Here is a 12,911-nt window from a genome sequence, read left to right on the forward strand (position 1 = left end):
ATTATGCATGGTAATGTATGCAGGGTTTCTTATTTTTAACTTCACGGCCATATGTGGTGTCGTTGTAGGAGCAGGTGAAAAGTCTAAGTGTGTTTAATTTGCTTGACAAACATTCGGCTGGAGCTTGTCAAGGGGAGTATTGTGAATGCCAATCTTTATTCCCTCTTTATTGATTACCCCAAACTCTAAACATCTGGAGGTAAATGGCACTGAGAGAGATGAACTGAATCATGGGATTAGTACCTTCAATGACTGAATCACTATCAATTACTTCAATAGCATAATTCAAGTGTACCGCATAAAAGCTACAGTACGTTGGTTTGAGCCAGGATTAATATTGCAATTTACCGTAACAATGGAAGCATGGGAATGATATGGATGGCGTCCAACTTTTTCACATTGATGTCATAAAGCTAATGCCGTTATCTAAATACGAATATATTTAATTCCTAATTTAGGCTTTGTTTGTAAAATGAAAAGGCTGAACGCATTAGGCACATGTTTTAAAAGGTAATGGATTCTGTGAGTAAAACAACCTTATTTATTCACTGAGACGCAAAACCCTCAATTTGCTCTTTGTTTTTATTTCCTAGAGCGGGCAGTGAAGTGCAAACAGCTTACTGGGAAGCTGTTTACTACTGTATATGACAAAGGGCGTGCGTGCATGCGTGTGCGTGTATGTATGTGTGTCTGTGCGTGTGTGTTTACGTGGAAGGGGGCGGCTCTTCCAGCTCCACAGGCAAGGTCTTGTGTTGTAATGTAAGCGTAATAATTATCAAACAGCATCGGGGGCTCTGGGTACGGGCTTTAACAGGGGGAGAGCATGTTTGATATGTAGAATCAGCCCATAGTGCATCCATAGAGGGTGACTAAATCGCACGGTTCATGGATCACATTAGTATTGCTCTGCATCTACCCTCGCACTATAGGTGATTTCCATTTAGACACACATTTCCACATGAAGATAAATATGACTTGAATCGTAATTTCCCTGAAGTAAATATAATACAAATACAACATAATACAGTGTCAGACCAGGCAGGCTAATAGATTACTAGCGTGTTTTCCATTTGTATGGTAAGTGGTGAACCTAGGTGGTGGTCTGGCGAGTAACAAATTGAATGTTTAATCCATCTCAGTGCAGATTGAGGGTATCAGAAAGATCGGTAGTCGTACGAGTTCTCTTGTGACTGCTAGTGTATTAGATATTTTTACTCTTCAGGGGTTTGGGGAATGTTGTTGGATTAACAAGAGGTGCAAAGTGGTAGATAAATGCAATTTCTTATCTTTTTCTGAAGTCCTCTGTTATTTTTCAAATAGGTATTTCGATTTGACAAGCAGTGTTTCCAGTCATTCAGTGCTGTAATCTCTGATGTCAGATTAAAATAACATTATCTCAGTTTTAGTTCAATATTTTATTACTTTTAATTACAGAACTTTATATTGTGTTTTAAATACTTATATTGAATTATTAACTCTCTCACCAGCTACATGTGTTTAAATGATTACACTTGCTTCATTATATCCTCTCATTCTTTAAAGGCCCTCCCCATAGCCTATGTTAAAGAGACCATTGTGGGGAAACCGTGACAAATATGCAAAAGATATGCTTCCTTAATGTTACCAAACATTCTCTAAATACATATTTAATTCTTTTATAAATGTTTGCTTTGGCATTTTGGAGAAGCAAGATTAGCGTCAACTGCACAGCATCTCGTATAAAGTGTGACAAATTGATATTTTTATATAGCTTAATCTGTTTACTATGATGTTTATGCGAGGAATTATTACAGACTAATTAAAGAAATCACTTTGATATAATTAGTCAGATTTCAGGAAGCTCATTAGTAGTAATTTGCATGAAAAATAAGCCCTGTAGTGGTGCTTAGACCCAGCTATTCGATCTGTGTTTTATCTGGTTACACATCAACCCCCATTGTTTGTTGTTTGAGGCTGTCTGAAGTGGTCCACAATATTTGCAGTCATTGCCCCAAGAAGCGGTGGGGTATCTTTTAACAAATTCCTTCCCTAAAGCAAGTCAACCTGTACGTGGAAGCAGACACATGCCTCTGTGTACATAAAGCAGGAGGAGTGTGCGGCAAAACACTGTCTATTTATCTGTCAAGTTCCTGACAAAGAACTGAGCTGACAAGTAAGGGTTTCCCTCAGCAGAGCAGGGGGGCTTTATTCACCATACTTACATGCCCAGTCTATGCCCAGAGACTCATGTTATTTGCAAATCATATTCTTTGAAAACTCACAAACGGGGCGAGACATGCCACGCTACGGGTTTGTCAGCTGCCTTCACAACAGCTAGCTGTATCGCTAACAGTGTGCGGTTCGGTAAGGAAGCAGCTTTCTCTTAGCATTTGCCTCGCTGTCACTTTTTCCAACACATGCGATCTGTGTCTTCATGCTTGGGGTCTCTCCTCCCTCAGAGGGTTGCCATCTTCCCTTTGGACTGACAAATAAAACGCCCACACTCCCGCTGAAATAAAAAGAGGAAGAAAAAAGAAAAACCCACCCGTGGTATTACATCATTCTCTGCTGAAGCAATTCCTTCCAGAAATTGATGTACATATATTTTATTCACATAACAAGATAAAAGTAATGGTTATGATTTAAAATAGAAAAGCTTTTTTTTTCTTTCAGGATACCCCTGTCTTAGGCAAAGGGGTTTATAATGCAGGTACAAAAACAGGACCTGTTTATTCTCCATACCCTTTTCCCACCATGGACGAAATCCTTTCCTAAACATCCGGACAGAGAAGCACTTGTGTGGCGCTGATGTCACAGACCTACCTGGCCTCCCTCTCACAAAAGCTAAGGTATCATTAGCTAGGCCCACACAATGGCCATTCAACCAAGCCACTGCGCTCCTCAGGACTTGGGAACAATGTTATTTTTTGTCTCAGAATTATAAAGACAGAGTTTTTGCAGGAAACCTGACAGACAAAACCCTTTAGAGGTAAATGCTCCAGGCGGCTTTTGGGTTTAATCTTTTTCCATTAGCATTTTGCCCCCCCTCCCCTCCCTTTTGCTCACACACAAAGACCATATTTACAGGGTCAAAAGTAAAGGCTCGGTGTCTCTGGAGACTTCTTTTTGTGTAGATCTTTTCTATATATTGACAACACTCGCATTTATTTTTTCATTTTCTGCTAATGTATTTCAAACGGGCTACTGAATAGGGTACTGAAAGCTTTAACAGGTATATTGGTTTGTGGCGGTAAATACATTTGTATACAATAGAAGAACAATTTGACACGCTTTTTCACCCTTAACCAAATATTATGAGAAGTCACACATGCAAGCATATTAAACATTATTAACCCACAATGCAGGGGTTTATATAATAAAATAGTTATATTGTCAACAATACAACACCGCTAAGGGTTCATATGTGCTACCTTTGTGTGTGTGTGTGTGTGTGTGTGTGTGTGTGTGTGTGTGTGTGTGTGTGTGTGTGTGTGTGTGTGTGTGTGTGTGTGTGTGTGTGTGTGTGTGTGTGTGTGTGTGTGTGTGTGTGTGTGTGTGTGTGTGTGTGTGTGTGTGTGTGTGTGTGTGTGTGTGTGTTTGGGTGAATGTGTGTCTGTGTGCACACATTCACTTATGCTTGTGTGTGTGCGTGTATGTGTGTGTATGTGTGTGTGACTCCATGTGTGTGATTCATTCCAGGGCAGTTTTAGTCCTTATAAAATATTCATTTTGGTTGTGCAGGGCCCTGTAATTGCCATCTCTCACCCTGAATTATTTATACCTCGCACAGACTGACAAAGCTTTGCCATACGGCCCCAGATGAATCAGAAAGCAGCCATCTCTGCTGCCAACAGCACTGGGCTTTCACACAAATATGGCAGCCACGTCTCTCTGCCTGGCCTCTCTTAATTTGACATTTTCTTTTTCCCCCTGCCTTTGTCCTAGGTGCACAGAAAGGTTACCTGTTAGCTTTAAGCACCGACCCGCTCTCTGTCTTTCTGTCTCTATCCCCCCCTGCCTACATGACAGTCCACAGTGGGTGTTTTTTTGTTTTTTTTCTCCTTCTGAGAATGCGTTAATGTGGCTGCGATGTCAGAGTGGCTGCCTCATGTTTTATGATGACTGACCAGTCCTGACAGCCACTTTAGATGTATGTATTATACATTAGTAATAATATGATGTAGAAATACACTCGCATACATTTGAGCATGCATGGACACACAGCAAAACCACTGGCTCACGACCTATATTTCACACACGCACAAATACACATGCAAATAAGCCCCCACAGCCATGCTGGATCCAGCATGGCTGCGGGTAAACGGTCAAAGCCCCCCTGCTGGCTCTGCCTGTAGAGCTGCGTTCCTCTGCCCGGCTCTGATCGCTCCAAGGTGCCACAGGAGAGAGACGCTGTATGGCTCTCATTGTAGACTGGCTCTGGGGCCTTCCAGAACCCCACGTCCAACACCCTAAATACTACTATTCACCCCCGCCAGTTACTCCAACATATGCTTATCTTTCATCTCACTAGTGCAGGGAGGTGCTGACTGGTATTTCCTTAGGCCCCAAGCTCCGATGCTGACCAGTAATCAAAGCACGGTATTTCTCCCTCCTTCGCAAAAATAACCTGGAGACACCTCTCTGCAGTCCAGCTGTTGAGCAGAGTAAATATTCCAGAGAGCTGCATTGTTTATGTGGGTGATTTTTTTTCATTATTCCAGCAACCTCACGGCCGACTTCGCTGAGACTGTCATAGCCATTATCAGTAATCATCATCACGCCGGTTTGTGGTTGCCGGTGATGATTCACTAATATTTATGAAGCCCAGTTTGGATGTAGATGATGTTGGCTCTACAGCGGCAACCAGTGTTTCATTCGTTTTTACAACAGGGCCACGCAAGACAAAACAACGCAGAATTATTTATGTTTTGTGTCTTATTATATTGTGTTCAAAGTCGTGGTAGAGAAAAGGCGTATTCAGAGTAAAACAAAGAGCAGCGTGCAACAGTACACAGCCTCAGCAGTATCTTGATGTGAGGGGATGGGAGAGGCAGAGAGAAAGCTCGGGGCTAAACATGCAGTATGTGGCGGGCTGGAGCTAAAAGCTGCATAAAGTACACAGCCTTAGTCCACTGTTAGCAAGTGATGGATAGTTAGCAGGAGATCCGAGTGTTCGTCTAATCTGTTACAGTAAACCTGTGCCAAAGCCTGAAGGGAATCAGTGGGGGCTTGCTAGGAGTGGGTTTGACGCAAAACCATTTGTGAAGACGAGCTATTCTCTTAAGTAAGAAACTAACAGTGTCCGGAGAGAGAGAGAGAGAGAGCCAGAGAGCAAGCGAGACAGGAGGTGAGGAAAATGAGTGAGAGTACGAGACAGAGAGAAGGAGGAAGAGATACCATAATGAGTCCTGTAGCCATGGACTAAATGAAGAGGGATTGACAGAGTGAGGGATCCTCAAGTGAAATAATGTCAATGCCACTCTGCCCATTAGAGAAATGGGGGGATGGTGGAGGAGAGGGTAAAGAGGGATGAATGGAGGGACACAGCTACATGTTAGGGTGCAGAGGAAGCACATACATTATTTGTCACCCCCACCAACACACAAACACACCACCAACAAAGATATGAAATATGAAACAACAAAATGAACTGACAATAGCAGCGGAAGAAAATAAAGGAATGAAAACTAAAAAAGGCCTTGGAAATACCCAATAAATTCTCCGAGACATGTACTTGGGATATTTGATGTTGAACAATAATAATCACAGTGACATCTGCTTGCTGCTCTCGGAGGACATGGGCCGAGCCCGTGAGTGGAAGGGGTTAATCTCCCAAACCCAATAAGGCTGGATAGTGAGGCACTTGTTCCCTGATAAAGAAGTGATAGGATCTGTGGGTCTGGTCCCTCGGCGCTTGTACAGGGGTAGAGCAAATATTGTTAATGTGCTGTGGTTTACTTCAGCTAAGGCGAGAAAAACAGCTCTGCTTGACGAGAGAAGACAGCGGTGAACCAGAATACGACATAAATGTCCACGCAGCTCCGCTAGGGCCTCCCAGGGACTTAACTGGCATATATATCCAAGACCCCTCAGTTGCATAAATAAGTGCTCGGTAAGATTAAGATCTATAAGTGTCTCTATTTCTCGTTTTACCTGCTCCGCCTTGTCACAACAGGGATCTGAATGCAGTTCAGTGGAGTGCCTAATAACTGGAGCAGTAGGTAGGAGAGGCAGGAGGCTTGACATTAAGACCCCGGCGTTTTGGAAATCCGATACGCTATTGACCCGTGTACTACTATCTCAGCGTAGAGATCTGGTGTCAGCAGATTGTACTCTGACTCTTACAAATACTGTGGCCATCTGTCAGTGTATTGTATAACGACCTAAACAAATAAGGGGAAGCTCTTTTGTACAATAAGGTTCAAACTGAAATATATAGCGTTGTTTCTGTTATCTAAGAAACAAGGAGTGAAAAGAAATTCGGATTTACATTTTTTTATACGAGTCATTAATAATAACACAAATCCGAAAATGAATGGATAAAAGAGTGACATTGACAGGAGAGCTGGCCTCCACTGCCGGTGGAGCCTCCTTAATAATACAGCATTATCCTTATTTGCCCTCTTCACTCAAATCAAAGGGATGGACATTAATGCATGAGTGACATCAACCCTGCAATTAAGTTGGCCATTTAAATGAGAGAAGGCCTTCTTCACCCTGCCTGTTTGTTTTTTTCCTCTCTCTCTCTCTTCTTTTTTTCTTCCTGTTCCCCCTCTGTTTGATGATGCGAGAGGGTGAGCTAGAATTAGGGCGATGGGTCTTCCTTTGAGTGTCAGCCTAAAATGATCAGAGTAAAGATAAGAGGGTCTAGCAGCCCTCAAATCAGTCAAAGTGCCAAAGTCGGCCTTTTTCTCCTCAATTACCGGGTCTGTGAAGCCAGGGAGTGGAAGGCACCGAGCCTGCTGCATTACTAAAGAGACAATCTATTTCCCCTTTGACCAGAGGGAGAGAAATCATTATGGCATGATTAGTAGCTTCGGCAGCGGGCGAGCATGGAGGTACTACGGGAGAATCGTATTAATTGCCTTATACCAAGGCATGAGCAGGATTGTTTTAACGTTGATTTGTGGACCTGTATGACGAGCTGTCGGAGATAAAAGCTGATGTCAGGTCTTACTTATACTGGCAGACCGGAGGCATGCAGACGGAGAGGCTTGATGTCAAAATGAGCTTCCGTGGCTGCCCTGGAAGTCTTTCTCTATATGCCTGTCGATGTCTTCCTCTTTGTCTTTCTTCACACTTCATAGTTTTCCTTTACGCCTCCCACTATCCCTCCCTCTACTCCCCCCTTCCCTCAGATGGACTACACCCCACCCCTACCCACACTCCCTTCCTCTCTCTCCTCCAACTGATAGCTGCCTTGGCCGATTATTTCATCCAGTGAGGTCCACTGAGAGCCTCCTCTCCCGGCTTTGGAAGAGCTTTAATTAGCCATGTTAATATCCCCTTCATTGGCCTTAATATCACTCAACACCTTCCTCCATCTCAGCGGCCACCAGGGTCCCCCTGTCCTGTCAGAACAGCTGATTATTGAGAAGGATAGCTTTAATCAAACCTAATTGCAGTTCATTCTTTCTCTCTATCCCCCTTTGCCCTCCATTGCCAACATCTAATGGCAGCGACGACTTGATATCCCATTAAAAAACAATTAAACAACCTCCTTTTGTCTCTGTGCGTGCCAAAACACCAGCACAAACTTCTGTAGATATTTAAGAAGTAAAAGAGAGAGAGAGGGGCCTTGTCTTAATTGCTCTCCTTCTCACCAAGGACCAATTTGCACTGTGCTCATGGAGAATCTTAACCAACTCAAATGTAATGGATGCTATAGCGCTGCCACGGCTGTGGACTATGAAAATTAAGCTTATCTTTTTAGAAGAGAAATTGTGCTTAATTGCCTTCATAACAGTAAACATAAAGGAGCCTCTTTATGATAGCGTGGGCACTCCATTCCTTGTGTTTATTGGTTCTTAACTTTTGGTTTTGCTGTAGTAGGAAGAGTATGTAAAAGCATTAAAGTATCCAAGAAAGGAAACAACTCTGGAAGTAATGTTTTTCTTTTATGAAGTCAATGCATTGCCTCTGAAATGTATTCTGTCTCTTGCTCCACAATAAATTCACCAACGGGTTATGCAAGCCCATGCACAAGCTCACACACACATATGCATGTAGATGTGCACGCAGATACACACACAAACACTCACACTGGCCTTACCCAATCTGTATGAGAGGCGACAGACAAATAAAAGTCGTATTTCAGGTCTGCTTTCCGCAGATGTCTGCTGCTCTACATTATGACTCTTTGGGGAAATAAAAACAGGGTCAGGGAATTAGAGTACATAATGGTCATTTTGATGATCAGCCAACAGATGCAACCCGAAAACACAGTGAACACAATCAAGCGAAATGCACTAATGACAAGTCAGGTTTTTTATGGGCTCGCCACACACCGACAGGCAATCAGCATTCTGGCATGGGTTAAAACGTCTTTTATTGATGTTCAAGCCAAAGCTCCTTGGATGTGGAGTGAAAATATTTTCTCACCTTTCCTTCCCCTCCTGGGTCCTCAGTTAAGCACAAGGTATAGGAGTCTATCGAAGAACGCTTCTAAATGACCAGTGCATGTGTTAATGTGGCCAGGGTTAGAAGGGTCATTTCAGACTCTGATTTATGGCCTGGCCAGGATCCCACTGGGTGAAGGAGTAGTCTTAAGTGTTGTGAAAGCGTCCTCTCAGGCCACACAAGCCACTATATTTAGCGGAATGAAATGGCCATGCAATCTATGGTGCAATCTATGGTAATCCAATGAGCCACTGTGATTCTGTGAGCCAAAGTTGTGTTACAATAGAAACCACAGAATTGCATATAGTAACGCTCGTGCAATGTGATGAAAAATAAATATCTCAGCACGGTATTTTTTTAATGAATAGCAGAAAGCGAAGGCACAATCAGTCATGATTCTTTAGGGAGAATTTAGAAAAACAAGTCAATTACATTGTTTATTCTGTGTGGTTGTGTAAGAGTTGACACAATAGGCTAAATCCGAGACAATATGTCTTATTTGCCATGTTGTTAATTTTCCTCTTTTTAACTGTTTTATGTCTTGGCGCCACATTTGATAAACAGCTCTTAGCGCGCGGCTTCATCAATACATTTTGCGAGACCTGAGAGAAGGACAGGAAGGCAGCTTACAAACTAACCAAGCCCAGATCTCACTCAGACGTGACATTTGTTCAGAGACGATTAGCCAGGTTGTAATTTGTGGCATAATTGCCTCACCCACCCACAAGTGCATGGGTGTGTGTATGCGTTGTATGTCTGTGTGTGTGCGGCATACTGTGGTCCCAAGAGTGTCCGCCTAATTGCCTGACAGGACTATAAGTTTTGTGGCGCGCTCCCACCTTGTTAGGTCCTTTATCCCTGATGCTCTTCAAACAAGACCTGGTCACAGGTGGGCCTCATTTGCTTCCCTATTGAACAGGAGTACTTTAATTGCACAGGGGGTGTCCTGGGATTAAAGAGGTGGGTGGAATATCAAGTGACTTTCTGTATGTTAGTGGCAGATGGGTGTTGGGAAAGACCCATGAACTCAGGTGAGGGGATGAGATGACAAAGAGACTGATGCGCTTGATTGTTTGGCGGAAGTAAATAAATCGGCCACTTCCTAAACTGAAATAATCCAATATCACGTTGTATTTGATGTGGGAGTGTTTGATCCTTCTCACGATAATGTTCCATAACTTGGTTTTTAAAAAATGTGTAATTAATCGGGTTTCCTTTTGTTTTGTGCTTTCTTTCAGATTCTTCCTCAAGTTCTTCCTCAAGTGCAATCAGAACTGTCTGAAGAATGCAGGGAATCCGAGAGACATGCGCAGATTCCAGGTGACTGAAGTCTCACACAAATTCCCCTCTGTGACAAATGCACAGCTACACTAAGTCACATCGACACACATATGAATTCAATTCTATTATTGGCACTGAAGGAGGCAAAACCCAGGGAAAGAGAGAGTGAGGGATTTTGTATCCTGTGCGCTCTGGACAGAATATTTATTAGGGAATACCATCTGACACAAATAAGGATATAGGATTTAAGAGTGCCATCAATTGTGTTCCTGACAGCTTTCTGAGCCTCAGCGCAGAGGGGAGGACGATCCAACCACATGTAACAACAGTGTTAACTCAGGATCTGTCTGGCAGCGGAAACGCATACCTTCTTATACACACATATGCGCAAGCACGCAGACGCACACACATATGGATGGATGCCCATACAAGCTGGAGTGCATATATTTACTTTCACTACATCCCTCTCTCATTCTTACCCACATATGCATACACTTAAACTCACACATATGCAGTGCACTGTAAAGCCAATGAAAACCATCTTAAGCCATCTGAAAACCATCATTATTGTGGGCTGATAAAATTGTGCGATTTACACTAAAAGGACATGACCGTTGAGCACTTTTACAGCTTCTTTAACCCTCTCGCTTCTAATGCGTCAAGGAGTTGATCCTTGAAATTATCGAGCCCCACCCCCCCGCCTGCTGATCCATGTATCCATCCATTTTACCCAGACACTTTCACCACGAGCAGCCCTCTAGGTCAAGGTGAGAGAGTTTAGTGTGATTTGTCCTATCAGGATAGCGACAAACTACAAGAGGGCGTCCGTCAGACACAGCTCTGTTCTGTGATAGACACACCAGCCAGCATCCTCCAGGAGGAAGCCTGGACATGAAACAGAAAAGACAGGATGTCCCCTCCTGATGTCACCATCAGACCTCCCCTGCCTCCTCAATTCTCCCCTAAGGGTGAATGTGGACTGATGCATGACAGCCAGTGGGCTTCACCTCTCGGTCCTGTGTGTCAAAAGGAATTTAAGAACAAAACGTTTTTAGCTTTTTTAACTTAAACATTTACATTAAGTCTAAAACATCAGGATTTAGATTTTTTTTTTTGCTGATGTTCAGCCCTTTTTCTTCCATCCAACAGTTAGTATACCATTTCCTCCCTAAATACATTTCCCAGATGCTCCAGCATAGGTGTTTCTGTAGCCAAAGTTGTGTATTCTGCATGCCTTCCACTCCACTTATTACCCCCAAAAACCAGCTGGAGGCCAGAGAGGGCCCAATCCATCATCCTCAGCTTGGCCCAGCTCTGAACCTGCTCACAAGAATGGAGCTCTTTCACTTCCCCTTCTCTCCCCCCCTCCCCCTTACACCCCCACCTTTCCCAAACCAACCAAAAAAAAAAGCGCCCCCCTAAATTCCACTGCTACACCGAGGTCACTTACCGGCGAAGCAAACCTGAGAGGGGCTCTCTGTTTCCGGCTCAGAAACACTTTGGCCATTCACATGCGACTCACTGTTTGGAGATGTGGTATCCAAAAAACAACAACAAAAATAAGCATTATGAAATATGAAGTGTGGCTTGGAATATGATCCTAGTAAAATGTTTGCAGAGTAATGGGATGGAGCACGGTTCAGTTGCTAATGACTCCAGTAATATTTTAAAAGGGAGGCCTTCCATCCTCAAATAGATGGACAAGCTGATCAATAATTCTGAGCTTCTGCTATGATGTCAGCAAACGGAAATGGTAGTTTAGTGATTGAAAAGTCAATTAGCTGCACACAAATGCAAGACACTAAAAAGCAAAAACAAAATGGCTGAGAAGCCGGGTTACTGTAATGCGATATCTCTAAAGAGAGCAACCACTCATGAGGTTTGACAATAGTAATCAATAGCACACGGGCATGTACCTGGACACAGCAGAGTTTCTAAAGCATTCATGTATCCCCTGTACCCCAGAGAACTAGTGAGGCTGTCATTATAACCATATGTCTCAGCTTTTCTTTTTTTCCCAACAATGTATTAAATTGCATGTTTCACCTTCACTTCTGTTGCAGGTTGTCGTATCGACGACCGTCAATGTGGACGGCCATGTCCTGGCTGTCTCCGACAACATGTTCGTACACAACAACTCCAAGCACGGGCGAAGGGCTCGCAGACTCGACCCTTCAGAAGGTACGCCTCCTTATCTGGAGAATGGTAGGCACATTTTTACATCTTATAATTTGCTCCATTTTCTTTTTGTAGTGTCTTTTAGACATCAAACCTTTTTTTTACAAAACACACACACATAGTTGCTATTAGTTCCTTTGAATCATTAGTTCCTCCATCACTTTCATTTCACTTTTAAAGTTTCTTTGTGCCTCCATTCTTGCTTTCTTTACTAGAAACAGCATGCACTACTCTGTGTATTTGTTTTGTCGATATCACTATTGATGAGGGTAATACTCAGGCTCATTCACGATTTTAAAATGTTTTACTACTTCCAGTCTCCTAATGCACCTACATTTGTCCTAAAAGCCCATGTGAAACATGATCAAATTGCTTAAGAATTTTGCTGTGAGGTCAATTTCCTGTCATTGGGTTCTGCAGATTTAGCTGTGAGTGAGCTGAAACAGGGGGAGGAAGGAGAAAGAGTGAAAGGAGGGGGGAGGGGGGAGTGGGTTGATGGTGTGTGTGTGTGCGTGTGTGTGTGTGTGTGCGTGTGCATGTCTGCGTGTGTGTGGAGGGGGGGGCGGCTATGAGAAAAACAGAACTTACTGTTTTTCTTCCAACTGATTCCATATGATAGACTGATTGCCTGCTCAGCCAAAAGGGAAAAAAGAAGGACCACCAAACCATGGGAAATCCAAAAAGTAAAATGCACTAAACGTAACCTTATGACCCTCATGGCCTCCACTCGCAGATGGGAGCACACGCAGCTGAAAGATCGAAATAAAAAAGAAACTGACTTGGGCCAATTGTGCAAATTGCTTATCTTCAGATTTCAAGAGCCAATTATGGCTGGGCAAACAGTTTATATACAC

General features: G+C 43.1%; 1 protein-coding gene across 4 annotated transcripts in view; it reads left to right on the forward strand.

Annotated features, from left to right (window-relative positions):
- LOC307044483 (transcription factor COE3) overlaps positions 1-12,911 on the forward strand; it is a 67,217-nt gene that overhangs the window by 29,496 nt on the left and 24,810 nt on the right. For all 4 annotated transcript variants that reach the window (XM_079689760.1, XM_079689762.1, XM_079689761.1 and 1 more), the window contains exons 7-8: positions 9,837-9,918; positions 11,943-12,060. In XM_079689760.1, coding sequence (XP_079545886.1) covers positions 9,837-9,918; positions 11,943-12,060 — 200 coding nt within the window. The remainder of the gene's footprint in view (positions 1-9,836; positions 9,919-11,942; positions 12,061-12,911) is intronic.

Source organism: Notothenia rossii, assembly GCF_949606895.1.
Source record: "Notothenia rossii genome assembly, chromosome: 6".
Taxonomy (NCBI): Eukaryota; Metazoa; Chordata; class Actinopteri; order Perciformes; family Nototheniidae; genus Notothenia; species Notothenia rossii.